This window comes from Coregonus lavaretus (assembly GCF_964263955.1).
Source record: "Coregonus lavaretus genome assembly, chromosome: 28".
Lineage (NCBI taxonomy): Eukaryota > Metazoa > Chordata > Actinopteri > Salmoniformes > Salmonidae > Coregonus > Coregonus lavaretus.
In genome coordinates, this window is record NC_140015.1 from 4,932,906 (window position 1) to 4,954,778 (window position 21,873).

A 21,873-nucleotide genomic window follows, 5' to 3' on the forward strand; every position below is an offset into this window, starting at 1 on the left:
TCAATGCTGTAATGTTTATATTCATGAGCAATAGGTATTTTCAGAGATATTTTTGAGAAGATGGGAAACTCCATTCCATTCGTGTTAACGCCCATTGTCTACTCTACCCATTTGTCGTCAATGAGCCGCGCGGTGCATTCTGGGTGATCCTGGGACATGGAGAGCTCTCCTTCAAGGAGTGAATGGGAGTCAATTGGGCGCAAACTCAAAACCCTAACATTAGCATGAATTCCGTCAACAAGAAGTACAACATTACAAATATTTTCCGAGATGTGAGATAATGAACTTGTTCGATGTAATATCGTATAGCTTTTGAATCGTGACATTACGTACTTTCGAGGAAAATAGGCATACCCTGACTGAGAAGGGATTGCGTGACGCAAAATGACAACTTGAACGCGATTGAGTCTGCTGGGTGAGGCGTTGTACGGCTCCATTCTTTGTCCATAGGGATTCCTATCTCCTAATTTCTCTATCTCTGGTCTATTTCAGCCAGCTAGCAACCCAATCAATGTATATTATTATTCTGTTTTATTAATATCGCCAGCCTGTCATACACGTTCGACTTCGTTTCTTTTTTTAAACAAAACCATGAATACGATGACAAATCGGGGAAGTTTTCAGAACCAGTTAGCTTCCATTATGGAAATGCTAAGCAAAGCTGCTGTGGTTGAAATCGGTAAACTTGTCGACGAGTGCTCGGCGGTTCTCCGTTCTGAAGTATCTCAACACATGAACGAGAACGAGGCATTAAAGAAGAAATGTTATCTGCTAGAGATTGAATTAAAGACGGTAAAACTGCACGAGCGTAAAAGGGTCATTGCCAGCCGTTGTCAGAATGGAGTTCAGGTCTCGGGACAAATATTTACGCATCGAGCAACGGAGAACCGAGGTGAGCCGGTAACGTTAGCTAGCTTAAATCAATGGCAGGTTGCTAGCTAGCTACTGTAGCCGATTCAAATATATTCCAAGATTTACGAGTTTGACTAGTGTGGACTGACTTTAAAGGTACAACTACTGATTTCAGCACCCAAAGAATAGCCCGCAATTAGCTACACACATTGTTCTGTGACGGAATTGTGGGCTATTCTTTGGGTGATGTAATCAGTACATTAGTTTTTGCTAACTTTTTATGTGACGTCAGCCAAACATCTAAACGTGAATTGATTCTCAATTGCGGTATAGTTCTAGAAACATAAAGCCCTCTACATTCATATTACATCAAACATTTCACAAATGCAAATTATACCGTTACTACACTGTTTTACGTTAATTAGCACAGGTATGCCTTTGTCTTCCAGCTGTTTTCCGTAAACAAGCGCTGTAACATAGAAATATGGCCGTTTGAGAACCCTAACCCTGTAAAAGTGTATAGTAATTTAACCTTTTGTTTTTTGAAAATTATTTCTCGCTTATGTGATATGAAAGATGCGTTCCTTATGTTTCCAAAACCGTACCGCAAGCGATGTATTTTAAGGTTCACAATGAGCGTGGGGCTCTTAACAAAACTTCACAGGGCAGCATGCGCTGACCAGCGGACAGAATACCAGGAAGCATGCGCTGACCAGCGGCAAGTGTCTTCACTGACATTAAACCTATCCCTGACCCGGTCTGTAATACTAAGACAACCATAGTACCCTTGCCCAAGAACGCCAAGGTAACCTGCCTAAATGACTATCGCCCCGTAGCACTCACATGTATAGAAATGCTTTGAAAGGTTGGCCATTGCTCAAACAGATGACACAATCTCTATTGCACTCCACACTGCCCTCACCCACCTGGACAAAAGGAATACCTATGTAAGAATGCTGTTCATTGACTACAGCTCAGCATTCAACATCATAGTCCCCTCCAAGCTCAGGACCCTGGGACTGAACACCTCCCTCAGCAACTGGATCCTTGGCTTCCTGACGGGCCGCCCACAGGCGGTGAGGGTAGTCAACAACACATCTGCCATGCTGTCCATCAACACCGGGCCCCTCAGGGGTGTGTGCTTAGTCCCCTCCTGTACTCCCTGCACACAACTCCAACACCATCATCAAGTTGGCTGACAACACGATGGTGGTATGACTGATCACTGACGACAATGAGGCAGCCTATAGGGAGGAGGTCAGAGACCTGGCAATGTGGTGCCAGCACAACAACCTCTCTCTCAACGTCAGCAAGAGAAAGGAGCTGATCGTGGACTACAGGAAACAGAGGGGCGAGCATGCCCCCATCCACATCAATGGAGCAGTAGTGGAGAGGGTCGAGAGCTTCAAATTACTCGGTGTCCACATCACTAAGGAATTAACATGGTCCACACATTTGTGAAGAGGGCATGACCGTACCTCTTCCCCCGACCGCAAGGCGCTGCAGAGGGTGGTGAGTACGGCCCAGTACATCAATGAGGCCGAGCTCCCTGCCATCGAGGACCTCTATACCAGGCAGTGTTAGAGGAAGATCCCAAAAATTGTCAGACTACAGCCACCCAAGCGATATAGACTGTTTTATGCAACCGCACGGCAAGTGGTACCAGTGCACCAAGTCTGAAACCAACAGGACCCTGAACAGCTTCTACCCCCAAGACATAAGACTTCTAAACAATCAAATGGCTACCCGGACTACCTGCATTGATCCTTTTTTGCACTAACTCTCTTGCAAGCGTGTATGTACAGTAATACTCATTCAAGGGTTTTTATTTATTTTTTACTATTTTCTACATTGTAGAATAATAGTGAAGACATCAACTCTATGAAATAACACATATGGAATCATGTAGTAACCAAAAAAGTGTTAAACAAATGAAAATATATTATAGATTTAAGATTCTTCAAATAGCCCCCTTTGCCTTTATGACAGCTTTGCCCCTCTTGGCATTCTCTCAACCAGCTTCATGAGGAATGCTTTTTCCAACAGTCTTGAAGAAGTTCCTACATATGCTGAGCACTTGTTGGCTGCTATTCCTTCACTCTGCAGTCCAACTCATCCCAAACCATCTCAATTAGGTTGAAGTCAGGTGATTGTGGAGGCCAGGTCATCTGATGCAGCACTCCATCACTCTCCTTCTTGGTTAAATAGCCCTTACACAGCCTGGAGGTGTGTTTTGGATCATTGTCCTGTTGAAAAACAAATGATAGTCCCACTAAGCGCAAACCAGATGGGATGGCGTATCGCTGCAGAATGCTGGTTAAGTGTGCCTTGAATTCTAAATAAATCACTGACAGTGTCACCAGCAAAGCACCATCACACCACCTCCTCCATGCTTCACGGTGGGATCCACACATGCGGAGATCATCTGTTCACCTACTCTGCGTCTCACAAAGCCACAGCAGTTGGAACCAGAAATCTCAAATTTGGACTCATCAGAACAAAGGACAGATTTCCACCGGTCTAATGTCCATTACTTGTGTTTCTTGATCCAAGCAAGTCTCTTCTTATTATTGGTGTCCTTTAGTAGTGGTTTCTTTGCAGCAATTCGACCATGAAGGCCTGATTCACACAGTCTCCTCTGAACAGTTGATGTTGAGATGTGTCTGTTACTTGAACTCTGTGAAGCATTTATTTGGGCTGCAATTTCTGAGGCTGGTAACTCTAATGTACTTATCCTTTGCAGCAGAGGTAACTCTGGGTCTTCCTTTTTTTGTGGCGATCATCATGAGCGCCAGTTTCATCATAGCCCTTGATGGTTTTTGCGACTGCACTTGAAGAAACGTTCAAAGTTCTTGAAATGTTCCGTATTGACTGACCTTCATGTCTTAAAGTAATGATGGACTGTCATTTCTCTTTGCTTATTTGAGCTGTTCTTGCCATAATATGGACTTGGTCTTTTACCAAATACGGCAATCTTCTGTATACCCCCCTACCTTGTCACAACACAACTGATTGGCTGAAACGCATTAAGAAGGATATAAATTCCACAAATTAACTTTTAACAAGGCACACCTGTTAATTGAAATGCATTCCAGGTGACTACCTCATGAAGCTGGTTGAGAGAATGCCAAGAGTGTGCAAAGCTGTCATCAAGGCAAATGGTAGCTACTTTGAAGAATCTCAAATATAAAATATATTTTGATTTGTTTAACACTTATTTGGTTACTACATGATTCCATATGTGTTATTTCATAGTTTTGATGTCTTCACTATTATTCTACAATGTAAAAATAAAGAAAAACCCTGGAAGGAGTAGGTGTGTCCAAACTTTTGACTGGTACTGTACTTCCCCAAAAATGATGTATTGTTTTTGACCGGAAGAGCTACCAAGAGGCACCTCTTCTGGTCAAAAACAATACATTAAAAAAAATTGGTTGCTTGTCAATTTTTATTTACACCTTTTTTGGAAGTACATACCGGACGTAACGGCAGTATATGATGATAGTTGCAGGCAGGTGTATTTGGTGAGTAATTAACATATTTTGACATTATAACGCTTACAGAGCTGTTTAATGTGAAGATGAATGGAAGCTTTCTGGGCAGATAGATGTCATATTCATCGTCTCGATACTGGTTCAGCCACGGTCAGTATATTCAGGATAGACTTTTCCATTTTCAGAGAAGCAGTCTGCCCCCGCCATAGAGGGTGTCTTTGGTAAGGACTGGTGCATGGATCTATGGAGAGATGGAGAGTCCATCCCTCAGGATAAAGAGAGAACAATTGGATCGGCCATCTTGGGCGATGATGAGGTCACTCAGGTCAGATTTATGAATATCCTTGAATAGTGCATCTCTGCTAGCCAGGCTGTCCCAATTTGCTCCCTTCCTCTGACCTTAGCCCTACCCATTTGATGTTTGCAAATCTGTAAGGTGAAGACCCAAGCTATGTGGTGGAAGCACCACCCACCCCCATTGAGTGTTTATACCTATCCAGACCATTCAGATCAAAGGGTTAGGGACCAGGGAAAGGGTTAAGGAGCTAATTGGGACTGGGAAGGGTTATACTCTTGGATCACAATGACGGTTACAAAGGTGCTTCTGTTTACAATCAGAATAAAAAAAGAACTGTCTCTCACCTGTCTTGTGTAGGCCATAGACTTGGTGGACAATGAGCCTGAGTTGGTGTTTATCAAAGAAGAGCTGTTTGAGGATCGGCCAGTGGACCAGCAGAGGGGACATGCAAGCAACAGAAAAAGTAAGTGTGTCGTGATCATTGAGAAATATGTAAAATAAATTACATCCTTTCATGAAGGAAGGATGCAAGTTGTAACTGTAAGTCAGTCTCTGGATAAGAGTTGTATGCTACTATGACTTATTAAGGAACTAGGTCTGTGGCGGTCATTACATTTTGTCAGCCTGTTATTGTCATGCAAAAGCCTGCTGGTCTCAGGGTAATTGGCCGTAATTAACATAAACACGTTTAGCATCTCCAGGCTCCACTCATACAAGCCTCTGATGCGCACCTTTAGAACATCTACATTTAAAAAAGTTGAATAAATCAATTGAATATACACCATCACAATACATTCATTATTTTAGGGAGGTCTAAAGAAACATTATGAAGAAAATGTATTTCAGAAGAACAGAATATGCGTTGGCCTACTGTATGTTATCTGGCTATGCTCCATGCCATAGGCTGTAGGCTTGTTCATTTAGCAGACAAGATATGCTTAAGACCCGTGCCATTATTTTATATTATATGATTTTATAGTAAGAAGAAGATAATTGAACTTACCTGAATAAAATTGCATGGATATTTTTCCCATTCCGGAGTGAGAGTGCGCGCATTTGAAGTGGCTATGTTGAGCGTAAAATTGATCATTTGAAACAAGTCCTGTACGCTAGATTTAGAGTTATTTGGAAACTTTAGTTGTGAATGATACAAGCCCTTAGAAATCAAAAGATATATGGGCTGCTTGCGCTCTTGTCTCAGGCTGCACACACTGTTCTCTCAAGTGATCATATTTTCACCCATCAGACTTTTCTCAATTTAATCTTGTCTTTACTACTATGGAAATTAGTTTCGATTTAGAATGCCCCATTATCAGATGCACAAGAACAGGGGCAAGACATATCCATATTCACTGGAATAGCGAGTGGAGGCCACTTTACCGTCGGTATGTTTTTCACTCATGTTGGGTAGGCTACTCCGGTAATTTCGCTGTGCCACAGATTATATTCCACCCAAACTCTGTACGCCATGGGCTCTTCAATCCTGTTCCTGCAGCTACCCAGTGCTTAATTTGGGAAACCAAGTGAAATCTGTTCAGGAACATGGATAGTAACACATTTTCACAACTAAATATATTTAATTAAACTGTTGACAGCCCCTCTCTGCACACTGGAGAAAGGAATGAAGGAGAGAGGGGAGGAGATGGAAACTCACAGTGGTGAGATATTCTGTAGCTAAAGGTAATGTCAGTCTATTAATTATGAAGAGAAAAAAAAGTCCTATTACTAGGCTATTCAAATACAAAATTCACTATAATTGTAGGCTAAATCTGAATTTGTTTAATTTAGGCCAGACCAGATACCTTAAATCATTTTTTCTGCCATGTGTAATATGTGGTAGACTATGCATTGTATAATGGCACAACCATTATTATTAATTCGTTTTTTTTAATCGGGCTTGGCCTCATATATAGGCCTATGCATAAGCTCTAATATGCATACGGGTGTTTTGAATGAATCATCACCTTAGAAAGCACTGTCCATTTCGTTGTTAGGCTTTGAAACAACATCCACAAAGACCATGTTTTCCCCTCAGTTTCAACCTATTGTTGAACTTCTTTCTTCAAATTGATCAATCACTGTTTTAAAAGCACATACTGTTTTGATGATATCTGATGTGATTTTCGATGGCATTTGCATTGATGTCAGAGTGGTTAGAGGCAAAGTAGAGCCCTGAGTACCAGGCCATTAGCGACCTGATGAGTTGGGTACTACTAATGCATGTCCAGAGTGCATAAAAGGAGATTACCATGACTCGACTGTCACATAGAATTTTACCGCAGTTGTGACTCATGACTGCCGATGTGGCAGTAATACGGTCACTGCAACAGCCCTAAATGGGACTGGTTATTGAATTGTTTCACAGCTGTGATGGTGGTATTGAGATTGTTTTCATTTGTACTGTACAGGGAGTGTAGCAGTGGAGGATGGTCCAGCAGTTGAGAGAGCAGCTGCCAGTGAACTTCACCTATACCAGGGGGACTTGAAGACATACCCTTCAATGCCTGACCCTGCAGGCAGCCATCAGGTACAGCCTGACACAGAGCAGCCCACATCCATCGAGAGCCTCATGGAAGACCCTACTATGGCTGGTCTGGTTGACAACACAGCAGAGCCTGGCCCTGACACAGCCGATGGAATGTACATGGACTATCCTCCCCGCAACACATACGCACCAAGAAACCGGCCAAGCCACCAGCAGGGAACTGGAAAAGACCTGAAGCAGCAGTTTGACTGTTTGTTTTGTGGGAAGAGCTTTGGTTATTTGAGCTACTTGAAAGTCCACATTAGACGCCACTCTGGAGAGAAACCGTTTGGCTGCACCGTTTGTGGGAAGCGCTTCGCTCAGAAGACATACCTGAAGCTGCATCAGCGTACACACTCTGGGGAGAAACCTTACAGTTGCACAGAGTGTGGGAAGAGTTTCTCTCAGAAGAGCTCGTTGAATGTCCACCTCCGGAGTCACACCGGGGAGAAGCCTTATAGCTGTGTCGACTGTGGGAAGAGCTACACCTATAAACACGGTTTTAACACACACCAATGTTTCAATTAAGGGATTGGGGAGTAGTCATTTTATATTGTTAATTTGTTTTTAAAATGTACATTTCAACCTTGTTTTGAAAACTGGCAACCAAAACATCTTTAGCCTTATTGTAATCATGGTGGTTTTCAGTAGGTATATATTTTTTTGTTTTAAAACTGTTTTGCTACTGTGTGCACTAATGAACATGACCCAGCTGTTACTCTTCACTACATGGCAGAGAACTGTTCCAGTTGAGTTTTCCCTCTGCTCCGTCAGTAAGAGTTCACACAAACACTGTGCCTTCTTGTCACACAATTGGCAAGAGACTAGATGCCCCACTGTTAGATGAATAGAGGTTTGAGTGACCTTTTTGAAGAAGTATCTCTAAAGACATGTACCGTTTCTGTGCTAAACAGTGGTTGTCCTGTTACCAGTTGTTTGTGCTACTGTGAAGAATGCCAGTGTGGTAGACAGAGCATGTAAACGTGTGCCCAAAAAAGGCTGTAATGAATTAAAGTAACGCGTTCAGTAATATTTACTTGTTTGTACTCACATTACATTTATATGATTCCATATGTTATAAAAATGTAAACATGGCAACGATTAAATGATTGAAATGTTATACCCTTAATTTGCTTTCATAATTAAAACAGCATTAAGTTTACAGCAGCTGAATATATTCCAGAAAAACAACTGACACAATCACGGAAGCATTATGTACAAAACAAGTATAATATGCACTGCTGGGAACAGAAATTGAAAACATCCATTTAATGATATCTTATGTCATTTGTACCAATGTATACAGAGGACAATGCAGATACAGTACCAACTGCCATCTTGCACCAAACATTGGCAGGTCCATTCCTTGAGCCTAAAATATAGAACATAGGCTAGTGGTAGGTGAACATTACAGTACTTATGAATTGTGCAATACTCATGCACCACGTTCCTTGCAAAATAAAACTTTGTAATTTACTTTTATTTTAGGTAAATCATAGCAGATAGCCTAATACATCATTTTAGTGTTGTAGCGAATTCAGATAAATAAAACCAAAGTGCAAAAAAAACACAAAGGCTACAACATACTGTAGCGTATTTCGTGGGGGGGGGGGGCGTCCAGATCCGAACCTGGAGAAATGTAGGCCAACCACTCAAATTCATAGTGCTATGGATGCAAGGACTGTCCATCCATATCATCAAAATTATAGTTTTAACCATATTTTGAGGCTATTTAGGGTGGCAGGTAGCCTAGTGGTTAAGAGCGTTGGGCCAGTAACCGAAAGGTCACTGGATCGAATCCCCGAGCTGACTAGGTGAAAAATCTGTCGATGTGCCCTTGAGCAAGGCACTTAACACTAATTGCTCCTGTAAGTCGCTCTGGATAAGAGCGTCTGCTAAAATGTAAATAGTGTTTATTTACTTCTACAAACTTTGTTTATTTTGGGTTCTGATGGGGTACGACAGTTCAACTACGCTCATGAGGCATTAATAAGTTATATTCTTCAAGAATCAATGGGTACATATCATTAATTTTCAAAGTCCAAAAATAGACGTAGCAACTGCAGATTGCCCCTTTAAGTCAAGAGTATTGCAATCAACCAAAAAGACTTCATTTATTTTTATGAACAGCCATGTGTGTTTGGAGCAGTTGCTGATTGATGAAAGACAACGGACACTTAGAACATTTGTGCACTTGATCCTTCTTTTTCTTCTTCTTTTCTTCCTTTTGACCGTGAGCTTTGGCCAAGTGCTGAGTGAGGTATACTTTCTGGGCGAAACCAACTTCGCATGTGAGGCATTTGAATGGTTTCTCACCAGTGTGAAGGCGCATGTGACATTTCAGATTGCCCTTCTGTGTGAATCCTCTCCCGCAGACAGTGCACGTGTGGGGTCTCTCTCCAGTGTGCACCAGGTGGTGTGTCCTCAGGCTTGACGGACAGCTGAAAGACTTGCCACAGTAATGGCAAAAGTACTTTGAGCTGTTCGAGGCCAGATCATCGAGAGAGACACATTTGTGTTTTTTGAGCTGAGTTTTCCCAGGATAATAGTTTTTACACACACTGCAGTACAGCGACTTGTGAGATTTCATATGCATCGTCAGATGGTTCTGCCGCAAGAAAGTCTTCTTACAAATCACGCAACTTAACTTGTTTGTGTCGGATTTACTATGGGAGTGCAAGTTAAACCTGTTAAAGTAACTGAAAGTCTTCCCAGCAGTCTTTCCAGCTTTGCTTTTTGACTTTGCTAAAGACTTCTTTGCGTACGTTGGCTTTGTGATGTGTTCATCTTCTCCTTCGTTGGGCAACAGCTCGGTATCGTCTGGTAGGAACTCATTCGTCTCATCGTCCTCAATGGGAAAGACATGTTCGCCGTATTCCTCCTCCACTCCATCGATGGATATGAAACGTAAAGTGTGTCCTGTGGAGACATCCGTAGTAGACATCTCCAGTACCTGTTTATCCCGTCTCTCTGGCCTGTCCTGGAGGAAGGAATGAAAGGATGGATACTCGTTGGAGGGCCCTTCTCTTCCATTGTCCACTAAGTCGTCATCTCCTGAAGCAACAGATAAAATACAAAAAGAAGAATGCACATAAGAGTTGTGGCTTCGATTGCCTGTCCACCTATTCATGAAAAAAAATGTCCAACCTACATGATGACCAAATAAGAGAGGGTCACATTGGCTTTTAACTGTGCATGTTATCAAACGCATAGAGTTAAACCTATGCGATTTAGCACTACACCAGCCAGGCAAATCAAACATCTCAGATTAAAACCTCTAACAACTTACCGTCTAAAATTATTGTTGGTCTTTCCTGTGGGTATCTGCTGTTTATGATTTCCACCTCAAAATCCTCCTCTTTAACATCAGCTTGGCCTGAAGGCACCCCTGTTGACTACGAGAACAAGACAAATATTTTTAGAGCCACTTGAAAAATGCAGACACTGAATAACAAAATGCATTGAAGGAATAAGAGTTGTAAATATGACATAAGAGGTACGTTTCAATAATGTAGGGTAGCCTCTGATTCACTCATTTCAAAGAGCTGGGCATCTGACAGCATGTCCTCTGGTAAGCCTGAGTCCTCTGTTGGTTTCCACAATCCTGTCTAGCGCTTTCTTATAACAGTGCAGATGAAGGACAACAGACGAGGCAAGGAAAACTGTCCTCAGTCTCCTTACTCACTTTGGCATTGTGCTGCAGACTGTTCTCTGTGCTGTTGGGATCCCCATGGTTCCATAGATCAAGGCACCATTCCTTCCCAAATATTCCTTCGATGGTGGGGGATCCGTTTAGCCCTGGAAGAGAATGCAGAACTGAATTGGCACTTGGGCATTTTGTGTCATAAACAAATTGAAAACAGTGTCCCCTATAGGATGGATAGACTAAAAGGGAAAGGAATGAAGCCTATAAGATCCCCATTCTGCATGCATTCTTTGTCAAGTCAACACAACATGCATCCTCCTCCTTGTCATGGATGCATTATCAAAGGTCCAGAACATACCTCTGTCTACTCTGTTGATTGTTTCACCCGTTTGAACACCAACAGAGCGATAGTTTCCTGCCAGCTTGGGAGCTGTGCTTTTCACAATTGTCAGTTCACTTTCCAGACTATGTAATTTCTCAGTGAGAGCCTCATTTTCTACAGATATTCCCGAATACTCGTCTTCAACCAGTTTGCACACATGAGCCATTGCGGTTCTAGACAGTATTTCCATGATGGAGGACAGTTGTGTGTGAAAAGAAGCGCGTCCAGACATGGCTCTGCGTTATAGTCCAAACACCGTTTGAATTGATATTAAAGTTGTTTAAACTAACCAAATATCTTGCCTATTTCGACCACAAAAAGCCTACCTAACCCAGCTGCTGAACATAATCTAACTGGGAACAAAAACAAGAGGCAATGGAAATTCAACTTCCGGCCGACGCATACGTACGACGTAAAACACTTTTGGGATTCTCTATGACGAAAATCATAGATTAAAATAGAGTACATGTGGACAAATTTTTTTTTAGTTGAACGGAATACATTACAATAATTTGATTAAACATATAGCACCGTAGTAAACACTACATTTTAAACCTTTCTTATTTTGTGGGGCTCTGACCCCATCTACTGGTCCAAAATGATATTACTGTAAAAACATAGGAAGTATGCAAATCAGAGGAAAAAATGATATTTTAAAACGACAATCTGAAAATGACAATTGTTGATGCATATTTAACCTTGTCCCCAGGCTCAACTGCTTCGACAGAGAGAGAGAGCCGGCAGGGTGGGTGGAGAAGTGAATGCATATGGTCCAATAAAGCTAAAATGTACTTATTTGAGCAGCAAGATTTTATTTCTACCAACCTTTCTGAGAATCTGAAATGTTGGTGAATTATCCATCCATCACATTGCACTGTACAAAAATTCACTTAAAATACATTCCTTCATTAGTCTATACGTTTGTCAGAGACAGTTAATGACACAATGAAAACATTTCACAGTGATTTGACAAGAGCAACAATGCATCACAAAATAATTTGTGGATTTAGTTAAGCAGCTAATCGTAGAAGAACATAGAAAGTACAAAACGATGAAATCCACAGGAGTCTGAGGAACAAGTCTACTTCCACAAAAATGACAGTTAAAGGAAAATAAATATTGACAAAAAACCCAGGACAAGGAGAGCTCGGTCATGGCTAGAAGGGATCCAGCTTTTGTCAAATTAAAGTCAGATTTAGCTTTTCGTAGCAGGTTAGGAGAATTTACGCAGCAGATTAGAAGAATTTACGCAGCAGATTAGGATAATTAACGTAGCAGGTTAGGAGAATTAGGTTAAGGTTAGGAAAAGGGTTAGGGTTAATCATGCTAATGTTGGGTTTTTGAGCTAGCGCCCAATAATTGCCCAATGGGACTCCTATCTCATCCTTTCTCTAATATCTCTGGTACAGTCTCAGCTGGTCTCAGTTCGATCCCTTCCCCTCCCTTTGGCCCTAACCCTTTGATGCGTGCATATCTGTAAGGTGGAAGCAATATGGTGGAAGATTCACCCCTAGCTACACTGCTTATATCTATCTGGACCCTTTAATAATAATAATAATAATAATATGCCATTTTGCAGACGCTTTTATCCAAAGCGACTTACAGTCATGTGTGCATACATTTTTACGTATGGGTGGTCCCGGGGATCGAACCCACTACCCTGGCGTTACAAGCGCCATGCTCTACCAATTGAGCTACAGAGGACCACTTTAGACATGCCAACTTTGAGGGGTTAGGGCCAAGGGGGGACAGATAGGGAGCAATATGGGATCGGATGTCTGATGTCACAGACAGGCTAGTGGCTGGACGCAAGCCTCTTCACTCCCATGACCTTGAAGGTGCTGCTGGCGATCTTCTCGTAGAGCAGGAACATGAGGGCTGCGGTCAGGACGGTCTGTAGGAGTTTAGCTTCCAGGCCTTTGAACAGGCCCAGCATGCCATACTTCCTATGGGTGGGAGAGAGCATCGAAAAACAGAATATGTAGGAGATGAAGGCATTGGCTGCATTCCAGGTAGTCTTAATTGCAATGGTGCTGCACAGATGATCAGATCTCACAACGCCTGGAGAAACACATTCATATGGTATAGCAATCCTCTGAGATGCACAGCACGACGGCAATAAAGTCAACCTGAAACGCAACCACTGACTTTAAGTCTGGACAATCTGGGTGTGGTAGCAGTCATGGTGCTTGGTAGGCAGGTGTGTGTGCGTGTGGACCAACCTCACTCTATTGATCAGCAGATACATCACACTTCTCAGGCTGTTCAGCAACGGTGATCTGTCTGTGTGCTGCTTGTGTTGACCAAACTGAGAACCAGATGCAGACAACAAGCAGTGGAATTAGCACACATAGAGCTTATTCCACTGGAATAACACTAAACATTGGGACAGCCCAATGTTCACAGCAGAGCACTAAAACGCAACATCCACACTGGCAGACACACACATACACAGTCACAGGACAGACAGACAGACACCCCTCATGAAAACGTACTACAGAATTACCACACAAAACCTATTTGTGCAGTGGTGGCAATGTAGAGACTTGTAGGGATTGTGTAGTGAATGTATAGTTTACACACTACTCAAGATACACAAGTAGAGTTTTGTAGTGTTCAGTAGGAAAACAGTAGTGTTTCCAGTAGTAATCAGGTAGAGATTTTTACTACTTGATGGTGGTAGCCGAGCTGTTTGCTAGCACCGTTGAAATGTAGCTATGTAGCCCCTGTTTTCGTCAGGCTAGTTAATAAGTAGGTGTGTTTGTATGCAAATGTACAGTATGTTCATATTGGTATACTTACCCATTCTACTTTCCTCTTTTGACCTGTTGCCAAGGAGGCCCTCGACATAAGAAGACTGGAGGCCATTATTGGTAAGATTAATATTGTTTATCAAATATTTTTTTGTTTGTCTGATGTGACTTCTGTTAGCAGAGGATTGATAATGGCTTATAATTGGTTGTTTCTTGTGCTTGTCTTTATTTTCTAAATAAAGATACGTCTTTAAAATGATTAACAAAGAGTGTAAATATGTAATTGAATATGTAATTAATGTATTGCTATTACATTTGTATAAACATATTTATTGTTTGATGATATAACTACAGTTAGAAACTCAAGGAAATAACATAATAATAATAATAATATAATATGCCATTTAGCAGACGCTTTTATCCAAAGCGACTTACAGTCATGCGTGCATACATTTTTGTGTATGGGTGGTCCCGGGGATCGAACCCACTACCTTGGCGTTACAAGCGCCGTGCTCTACCAGCTGAGCTACAGAGGACCACAACATGTGCACTAGTCTAGTAGTGACACAGTAGTGAAACAAATGATGTCAATAGGGATTTTTAATAGGCAAACAGTAGTAAATGTGTCACTTTTCAATAGTAATTCAAAAGGGTTTATGTAGGAAATGAAAAAGTATCAGGAACAAATCAGCACTGACACAACACTACGCACATTGAATGTGTAGGCACGACGTAGTATTTCAATAGTGAACATGTAGGAATTGTGGTAGAATGTGTAGGTTTTAAGTAGTAGATACCCAAAAGCTCAGTAGTTACACAGTAGTCATTAATGAAGAATTATGTAGTGATTTGAGTAGGAAATATGTAGTGTTCACAAGTAGTAACAACGTCCCAATTTATCACTCATTACTACTTCATTTACTACATAAATCACTACTGGTTTACTACACATCTCAATAGCAATCAATTAGTAAAAGCAGTAGGTTTTGTGTAGATCTTGGGTAGTAGTGATGAGTTGTGATTCAGTAGTACTTTTTCATGAGGAACATTCTCACAAACACACACACACTGTTCTTACCCTCAGGATGGACTGTACAGTCTGTAGTGGGTATGTGACTGTGGTGGCCACTGCTTTGGCTATGGCACCAATCAGAAAGACCTCCAGAGACAACAGCTAGAGAAATGGACAGACAACAGTATCAGGATCAGTTAGTTCCAGTTTAAATAGGGTTGGGCAGGTATATGATAATACAGTATACCAGGGTATTTTTATATAATGGAGGTATGACTTCCAATACCATGGAAGAGTTTGTTAATACATGTCAATATTTGTACTTTTTAAATCAGTATATTCAATCAAGGTGTGTACTGGTTGAAAGATAAAGCTAATGATTCCTCTTTGCTTTTCTGTTATACAATGTTTTGTTAGTGAGGGAGGATTGCATGGCTTTTTCCCATCAATGAGAATTCAATTCCCATCCATAATTCTGCCCAGTCTTTGCAAGTACTCCCTCCATTACCTCTCTGTGAACCAAGCTTCTCAGCTGCCTCTTCAGGCCCTCATAGATCATGAACTGGACAGCCGGGTTGAGCACCAGCAGGAGAGAGGGGAATGTCCCGTTCCACAGGCCCCCCACCCCTTCGTCCTCAATGATCTGCACAAAGCCATCTGAGGGGAGGAAAGAGGGACACTGTTAACCCTAGAGACATAGTGACAAAGAAACCAGACTAGGAAAACAGTAGTATAATGTTTGTTTGCCTGTGTGTGTGAAAGAAGAAGAGAGAGAGAAGATAACAGGGAGAGTGTGTATGTGTCTGTGTGTGTACAATGCTTTAGAGAGAGAGAGGGAGAGAAAGAATGAATGACGGAGAGAGTGACAGAGACATTATACTGGCACACATCTACAACGTTATCTGTTTCCAACACTCATACTGCTGCTGCCTTTACCCATGATGCCTGAGTAGTTAGTGGGACGGATGTCTGCATTGCGGAACTTTGCCCCCTGAAGCTTGAGTCAGTGTGTTGACCACCCACAGCGGAGTGGTCACAAGCACGTTCACTACACCTGCAGAGAGAGAGAGAGAGAGAGAGAGAGAGAGAGAGAGAGAGAGAGAGAGAGAGAGAGAGAGAGAGAGAGAGAGAGAGAGAGAGAGAGAGAGAGAGAGGAGAGAGAGAGAGAGAGAGAGAGGGAGAGAGAGAGAGAGAGAGAGAGAGAGAGAGAGAGAGAGAGAGAGAGAGAGAGAGAGAGAGAGAGAGAGAGAGAGAGAGAGAGAGAGAGAGAGAGAGAGAGAGAGAGAGAGAGAGAGAGAGAGAGAGAGAGAGAGAGAGAGAGAGAGAGAGAGAGAGAGAGAGAGAGAGAGAGAGAGAGAGAGAGAGAGAGAGAGAGAGAGAGAGAGAGAGAGAGAGAGAGCTCGGAATCATTCCTTGACCCTGTTTAATTTTATTTATTTATTTTTATTTCACCTTTATTTAACAGGTAAGCCAGTTGAGAACATGTTCTCATTTACAACTGCGACCTGGCCAAGATAAAGCAAAGCAGTGCAATAAAAACAACACAGAGTTACATATGGGGTAAAAAACATAAAGTCAAAAATACAACAGAAAATATATATACAGTGTGTGCAAATGTAGCAAGTTATGGAGGTGAGGCAATAAATAGGCTATAGTGCAAAATAATTACAATAGTATTAAAACTGGAATGCTAGATGTGCAAGAGATTATGTGCAAATAGAGATACTGGGGTGCAAAAGAGCAAATAAATAACAATATAGGGATGAGGTAGTTGGGTGGGCTAATTTCAGATGGGCTGTGTACAGGTGCTCTGACAACTGATGCTTAAAGTTATTGAGGGAGATAAGAGTCTCCAGCTTCAGAGATTTTTGCAATTCGTTCCAGTCATTGGCAGCAGAGAACTGGAAGGAATGGCGGCCAAAGGAGGTGTTGGCTTTGGGAATGACCAGTGAGATATACCTGCTGGAGCGCAGACTACGGGTGGGTGCTGCTATGGTGACCAATGAGCTAAGATAAGGCGGGGATTTGCCTAGCAGTGATTTATAGATGGCCTGGAGCCAGTGGGTTTGACGACGAACATGTAGTGAGGACCAGCCAACAAGAGCGTACAGGTCACAGTGGTGGGTAGTGTATGGGGCTTTGTGTCACGATCGTCAGGGAGAGAAGTAGACCAATGCGCAGCGTGATGAACGAACATGATTACTTTATTTAATAAAGTGCACACACGAAACAACAAAACAATAAACGACTCGTGAAGTCCACGGTGACAATGACCGAACACGGAACAAAAACCCACAAACACAAAGTGAAAAACAGACAGTTTAAATATGGCTCCCAATCAGAGACAACCAGCCAACAGCTGACACTCGTTGCCTCTGATTGGGACTCACTCAGGCAAACATAGAAAACAAACTAGAACCCCCAACAAAGAAATACACCACATAGAACAAACACACCCTGGCTCAACAACTAGAGTCCCATAGCCAGGGTGTGACACTTTGGAGACAAAACGGATGGCACTGTGATAGACTACATCCAATTTGCTGAGTAGAGTGTTGGAGGCTATTTTGTAAATGACATCGCCGAAGTCAAGGATCGGTAGGATAGTCAGTTTCACGAGGGCATGTTTGGCAGCATGAGTGAAGGAGGCTTTGTTGCGAAATAGGAAGCCGATTCTAGATTTAACTTTGGATTGGAGATTCTTTATGTGAGTCTGGAAGTTGAGTTTACAGTCTAACCAGACACCTAGGTATTTGTAGTTGTCCACATACTCTAGGTCAGACCCGTCGAGAGTGGTGATTCTAGTCGGGTGGGCGGGTGCCAGCAGCGTTCAATTGAAAAGCATGCATTTAGTTTTACTAGTGTTTAAGAGCAGTTGGAGGCTACTGAAGGATTGTTGTATGGCATTGAAGCTCGTTTGGAGGTTTGTTAACACAGTGTCCAATGAAGGGCCAGATGTATACAAAATGGTGTCGTCTGCGTAGAGGTGGATCTGAGAGTCACCAGCAGCAAGAGCGACATCATTGATATACACGGAGAAAAGTGTCGGCCCAAGAATTGAACCCTGTGGCACCCCCATAGAGACTGCCATAGGTCCAGACAACAGGCCCTCCGATTTGACACACTGAACTCTATCTGAGAAGTAGTTGGTGAACCAGGCGAGGCAGTCATTTGAGAAACCAAGGCTATTTAGTCTGCCAATAAGAATGCGGTGGTTGACAGAGTCGAAAGCCTTGGCCAGGTCGATGAAGACGGCTGCACAGTACTGTCTATTATCAATCGCAGTTATAATATCGTTTAGGACCTTGAGCGTGGCTGAAGTGCACCCATGACCAGCTCGGAAACCGGATTGCATAGCGGAGAAGGTACGGTGGTATTCGAAATGGTCGGTGATCTGTTTGTTAACTTGGCTTTCAAATACTTTCGAAAGGCAGGGCAGGATGGATATAGGTCTGTAGCAGTTTGGATCTAGAGTGTCACCCCCTTTGAAGAGGGGGATGACCGCGGCAGCTTTCCAATCTCTGGGGATCTCAGACGTTATGAAAGAGAGGTTGAACAGACTAGTAATAGGGGTTGCGACAATTTCGGCGGCTAGTTTTAGAAAGAAAGGGTCCAGATTGTCTAGCCCAGCTGATTTGTAGGGGTCCAGATTTTGCAGCGCTTTCAAAACATCAGCTGTCTGAATTTGTGTGAAGGAGAAGCGGGGGGGGGGGCATGGGCAAGTTGCAGCAGAGGGTGCAGAGTTGGTGGCCGGGGTAGTGGTAGCCAGATGGAAAGCATGGCCAGCTGTAGCAAAATGCTTGTTGAAATTCTCGATTATTGTAGATTTATCGGTGGTGATAGTGTTTCCTAGCCTCAGTGCAGTGGGCAGCTGGGAGGAAGTGCTCTTATTCTCCATGGACTTTACAGTGTCCCAAAACTTTTTGGAGTTAGTGCTACAGGATGCAAATTTCTGTTTGAAAAAGTTAGCCTTTGCTTTCCTGACTGCTTGTGTATATTGGTTCCTAACTTCCCTGAAAAGTTGCATATCGCGGGGGCTATTTGATGCTAATGCTGTACGCCACAGGATGTTTTTGTGCTGGTCAAGGGCAGTCAAGTCTGAGGAGAACCAGGGGCTATATCGGTTCTTAGTTCTGTATTTTTTGAATGGGGCATGTTTATTTAAGATTGAGAGGAAATTACTTTTAAGGAACAACCAGGCATCCTCTACTGACGGAATGAGCTCTATATCCATCCAGGATACCTGTGCCAGGTCAATTAGGAAGGCCTGCTCGCTAAAGTGTTTTAGGGAGCGTTTGACAGTGATGAGGGGTGGTCGTTTGACCGCGGACCCGTTACGGACGCAGGCAATAAGGCAGTGATCGCTGAGATCCTGGTTGAAGACAGCTGAGGTGTATTTAGAGGGTATGTTAGTCAGGATGATATCTATGAGGGTACCCATGTTTACGGATTTAGGGTTGTACCTGGTAGGTTCGTTGATAATTTGCGTGAGGTTGAGGGCATCTAGCTTGGATTGTAGGATGGCTGGGGTATTAAGCATATCCCAATTTAGGTCACCAAGCAGTACAAACTCTGAGGATAAATGGGGGGCAATCAATTCACATATGGTGTCCAGGGCACAGCTGGGGGCTGAGGGGGGTCTGTAGCAAGCGGCAACAGTGAGAGACTTATTTCTGGAAAGGTGGATTTTTAGAAGTAGAAGCTCAAACTGTTTGGGCACAGACCTGGATAGTATGATAGAGCTCTGCAGGCTATCTCTACAGTAGATTGCAACTCCACCCCCTTTGGCAGTTCTATCTAGACGGAAAATGTTATAGTTGGGGATGGACATTTCAGAATTTTTGGTGGCCTTCCTGAGCCAGGATTCAGACACTGCTAGAACATCAGGGTTGGCAGAGTGTGCTAACGCAGTGAATAACTCAAACTTAGGAAGTAGACTTCTGATATTTATGTGCAAGAAACCAAGACTTTTGCGATTACAGAAGTCAGCAAATGATAGCGCCTGGGGAGTAGGAGTGATACTGAGGGCTGCAGGGCCTGGGTTAGCCTCTACATCACCAGAGGAACAGAGGAGGACTAGAATAAGGATACGGCTAAAGGCTTTAAGAACTGGTCTTCTAGTGCGTTGGGTACATAGAATAAAGGGGGCAGATTTCCGGGTGTTATAGAAAAGATTCAGGGCATTATGTACAGACAAGGATATGGAAGGATATGAGTAAAGTGGAGGTAAACCTAAGCGTTGGGTAACAATGAAAGAGATAGCATCGCTGGAGGCATCAATTGAGTCGGTCTCCGCGTGTATAGGGGGAGGGACAAAGGAGCTAACTAAGGCAGGTTTAGCTAGGCTGGGGGGTCTACAGTGAAATAGTACAATTAGAAATAACCGAAACAACAATAAACTAACCATGTTTGGGCTGAGGCTAAACATAAACAGGATGTAGTACTGTAAAAAGGAACAGTCCAGCAGACATCAGCTGTATAGCTGAGTTATCATAAGGTCCGGTGGTAAAGCACTAGTGAGTAAGAGGACACGGCTAGCGTGTGCTAGCGGGCCGGGGCTAGCAGATGGAATCTTCGTGGTTAAGTGTTATTAAGTCTTAATAACTTGGTAAGTTAGTTAGTATCAGCGTCTGGGTCTTTAAGGTCTTATGTAGGCCTACCTGCAGCGATGCCCATTAGCAGGTCGCTGCTTGGAGTTGACTTGTGTCCCCGGAGCCAGCTGGCTCTCAGGCTGTGGAAGCAGTAGAAGTAGACGAAGTTGGAGCAGCAGAGACTGCAGATCACTGGGAACCAGCCCCTGTAGGGCGCCAGCCTGCAGAGAGGACAGGCAGGGGGACAGACACAACCTAAGGGGATTCTGTTCAAATATAAAAGGCTAAAAGAGCAGAGAGAGAAAGCAGAGTGAGAGAAAGAGAGAGATAGAGAGACAGAGCTCTTGTTTACTCACAACCCCTCTTCCTTGACAATCTCTGACAGAATGGCAGGAGTGGCCCTGGCTTTCCTGTTCTCATCCACTATAGAAAAGGAGGAACAGAGAGAAGAATAGACGAGACTTGCACCAAGATATCTTATGTCCTCTATTCAGTTTGGCACAAAGGCGTAAAGATATAGAGGTAGCTAGCCTTACCTTGCAGCCGTAGTCTTGCAGTGTCAAGTGGGAAGAAAACGGTCATTGCCGTCACACTCCCCTAAAAACATATAGGCCTCCTGTCAAATGTAGGGTCTTCAAATGTGTACATTTGCTGATATTAGGCTACTTTTATTTATAGGGGATACAGGTTAGGCAGTATTGGCCTGTCAGAAAGCAATTTAAAGAAAAAAATACTGCCCCTTGTTTTCATGTAATGCAGAGAATCTGCAATAACCTACTAGAAAAAAGGCAATGCACATAAACAAAGTTTACTTACCACTGCTCCTGCCATTGCATGCACCAAGCTTTCGTACGAGAAAACTTCAGCAAATCTAAAGTCTTCAGCGCTCATTTTGATTGCGGTAGATACAAATGTAAACTTGACAGTTTTATTTGCATTCCACTATGTACAATAGTTAGGGAATAGAGATACCGTTTTTTTATTTCAGTTTCTTCCAGAAAACAACTACGTGGCTGAATGATCTTATGATTTTTTCTCAGACATTAAAAACAATATTTTCTTCGAATGCGCTTCTTGATCGTTTTACATCCTGGTCGTTCGTATAGCCAATGGTAGATAGATTCCCTTTTCCCAATAAGGTGATTGGACAATAGGCGATGCCGCGTGTTGATTTGATTGGCTTTTCCTGTTGTCACTCAAACAAATGAAACAGCAGGGCTGCTTTCAGTACGTTTTTACGTTCAATTGAACGTGAACGGTGCTGTAATGAATGACCAGTTGAAGAACGGGATTTGGTTGGGTTATGGGTTGGGACACGCTG

At 42.8% G+C, this 21,873-nt stretch overlaps 2 protein-coding genes and 1 pseudogene across 4 annotated transcripts; 1 reads left to right on the top strand and 2 right to left on the bottom strand.

Moving 5' to 3' along the window:
* The first annotated feature begins 480 nt into the window (after window positions 1–480).
* Window positions 481–10,216, top strand: LOC311104102 (uncharacterized protein). 2 transcript variants are annotated; one of them, XM_084145770.1, is made up of 4 exons: window positions 481–892; window positions 4,532–4,671; window positions 5,002–5,107; window positions 7,053–10,216. In XM_084145770.1, exons 1-4 carry the CDS (start codon window positions 592–594, stop codon window positions 7,694–7,696), a joined length of 1,191 nt encoding a protein of 396 aa, XP_084001896.1. In that variant the 5' UTR covers window positions 481–591; the 3' UTR covers window positions 7,697–10,216. The 2 variants fall into 2 exon arrangements, with proteins under 2 accessions (XP_084001896.1, XP_084001897.1); XM_084145771.1 differs by lacking the exon at window positions 481–892 and adding an exon at window positions 2,804–4,376 and having other exon boundaries at window positions 7,053–10,214.
* LOC311104100 (uncharacterized protein) lies at window positions 9,279–11,574 on the bottom strand (the record flags this gene model as incomplete). Its single annotated transcript, XM_084145768.1, has 4 exons — window positions 11,173–11,574; window positions 10,854–10,966; window positions 10,458–10,563; window positions 9,279–10,222 (listed from the first exon to the last, which is right to left on the bottom strand). The coding sequence occupies exons 1-4, from the start codon at window positions 11,426–11,428 to the stop codon at window positions 9,279–9,281; spliced, it is 1,419 nt and encodes a 472-aa protein (XP_084001894.1). The 5' UTR covers window positions 11,429–11,574.
* Window positions 11,575–11,998: 424 nt separating this feature from the next.
* On the bottom strand, window positions 11,999–21,812 carry LOC311104109 (peroxisomal membrane protein PMP34-like; annotated as a pseudogene). Its single transcript, XR_014615790.1, has 9 exons — window positions 21,369–21,812; window positions 21,089–21,149; window positions 20,909–20,975; window positions 20,622–20,773; window positions 15,898–16,015; window positions 15,470–15,618; window positions 15,028–15,123; window positions 13,419–13,504; window positions 11,999–13,142 (listed from the first exon to the last, which is right to left on the bottom strand). The product of XR_014615790.1 is annotated as a peroxisomal membrane protein PMP34-like (transcript).
* Window positions 21,813–21,873: the final 61 nt, after the last annotated feature.

Excerpts from the sequence above, each read along its gene's own strand:
- LOC311104102 (XM_084145770.1), top strand. The coding sequence starts at position 592 with ATGAATACGATGACAAATCGGGGAAGTTTTCAGAACCAGTTAGCTTCC. Across the intron at positions 893-4,531 it reads TCGAGCAACGGAGAACCGAG|AGAAGCAGTCTGCCCCCGCC; the intron begins GTGAGCCGGTAA and ends TTCCATTTTCAG. Across the intron at positions 5,108-7,052 it reads ACATGCAAGCAACAGAAAAA|GGAGTGTAGCAGTGGAGGAT; the intron begins GTAAGTGTGTCG and ends TGTACTGTACAG.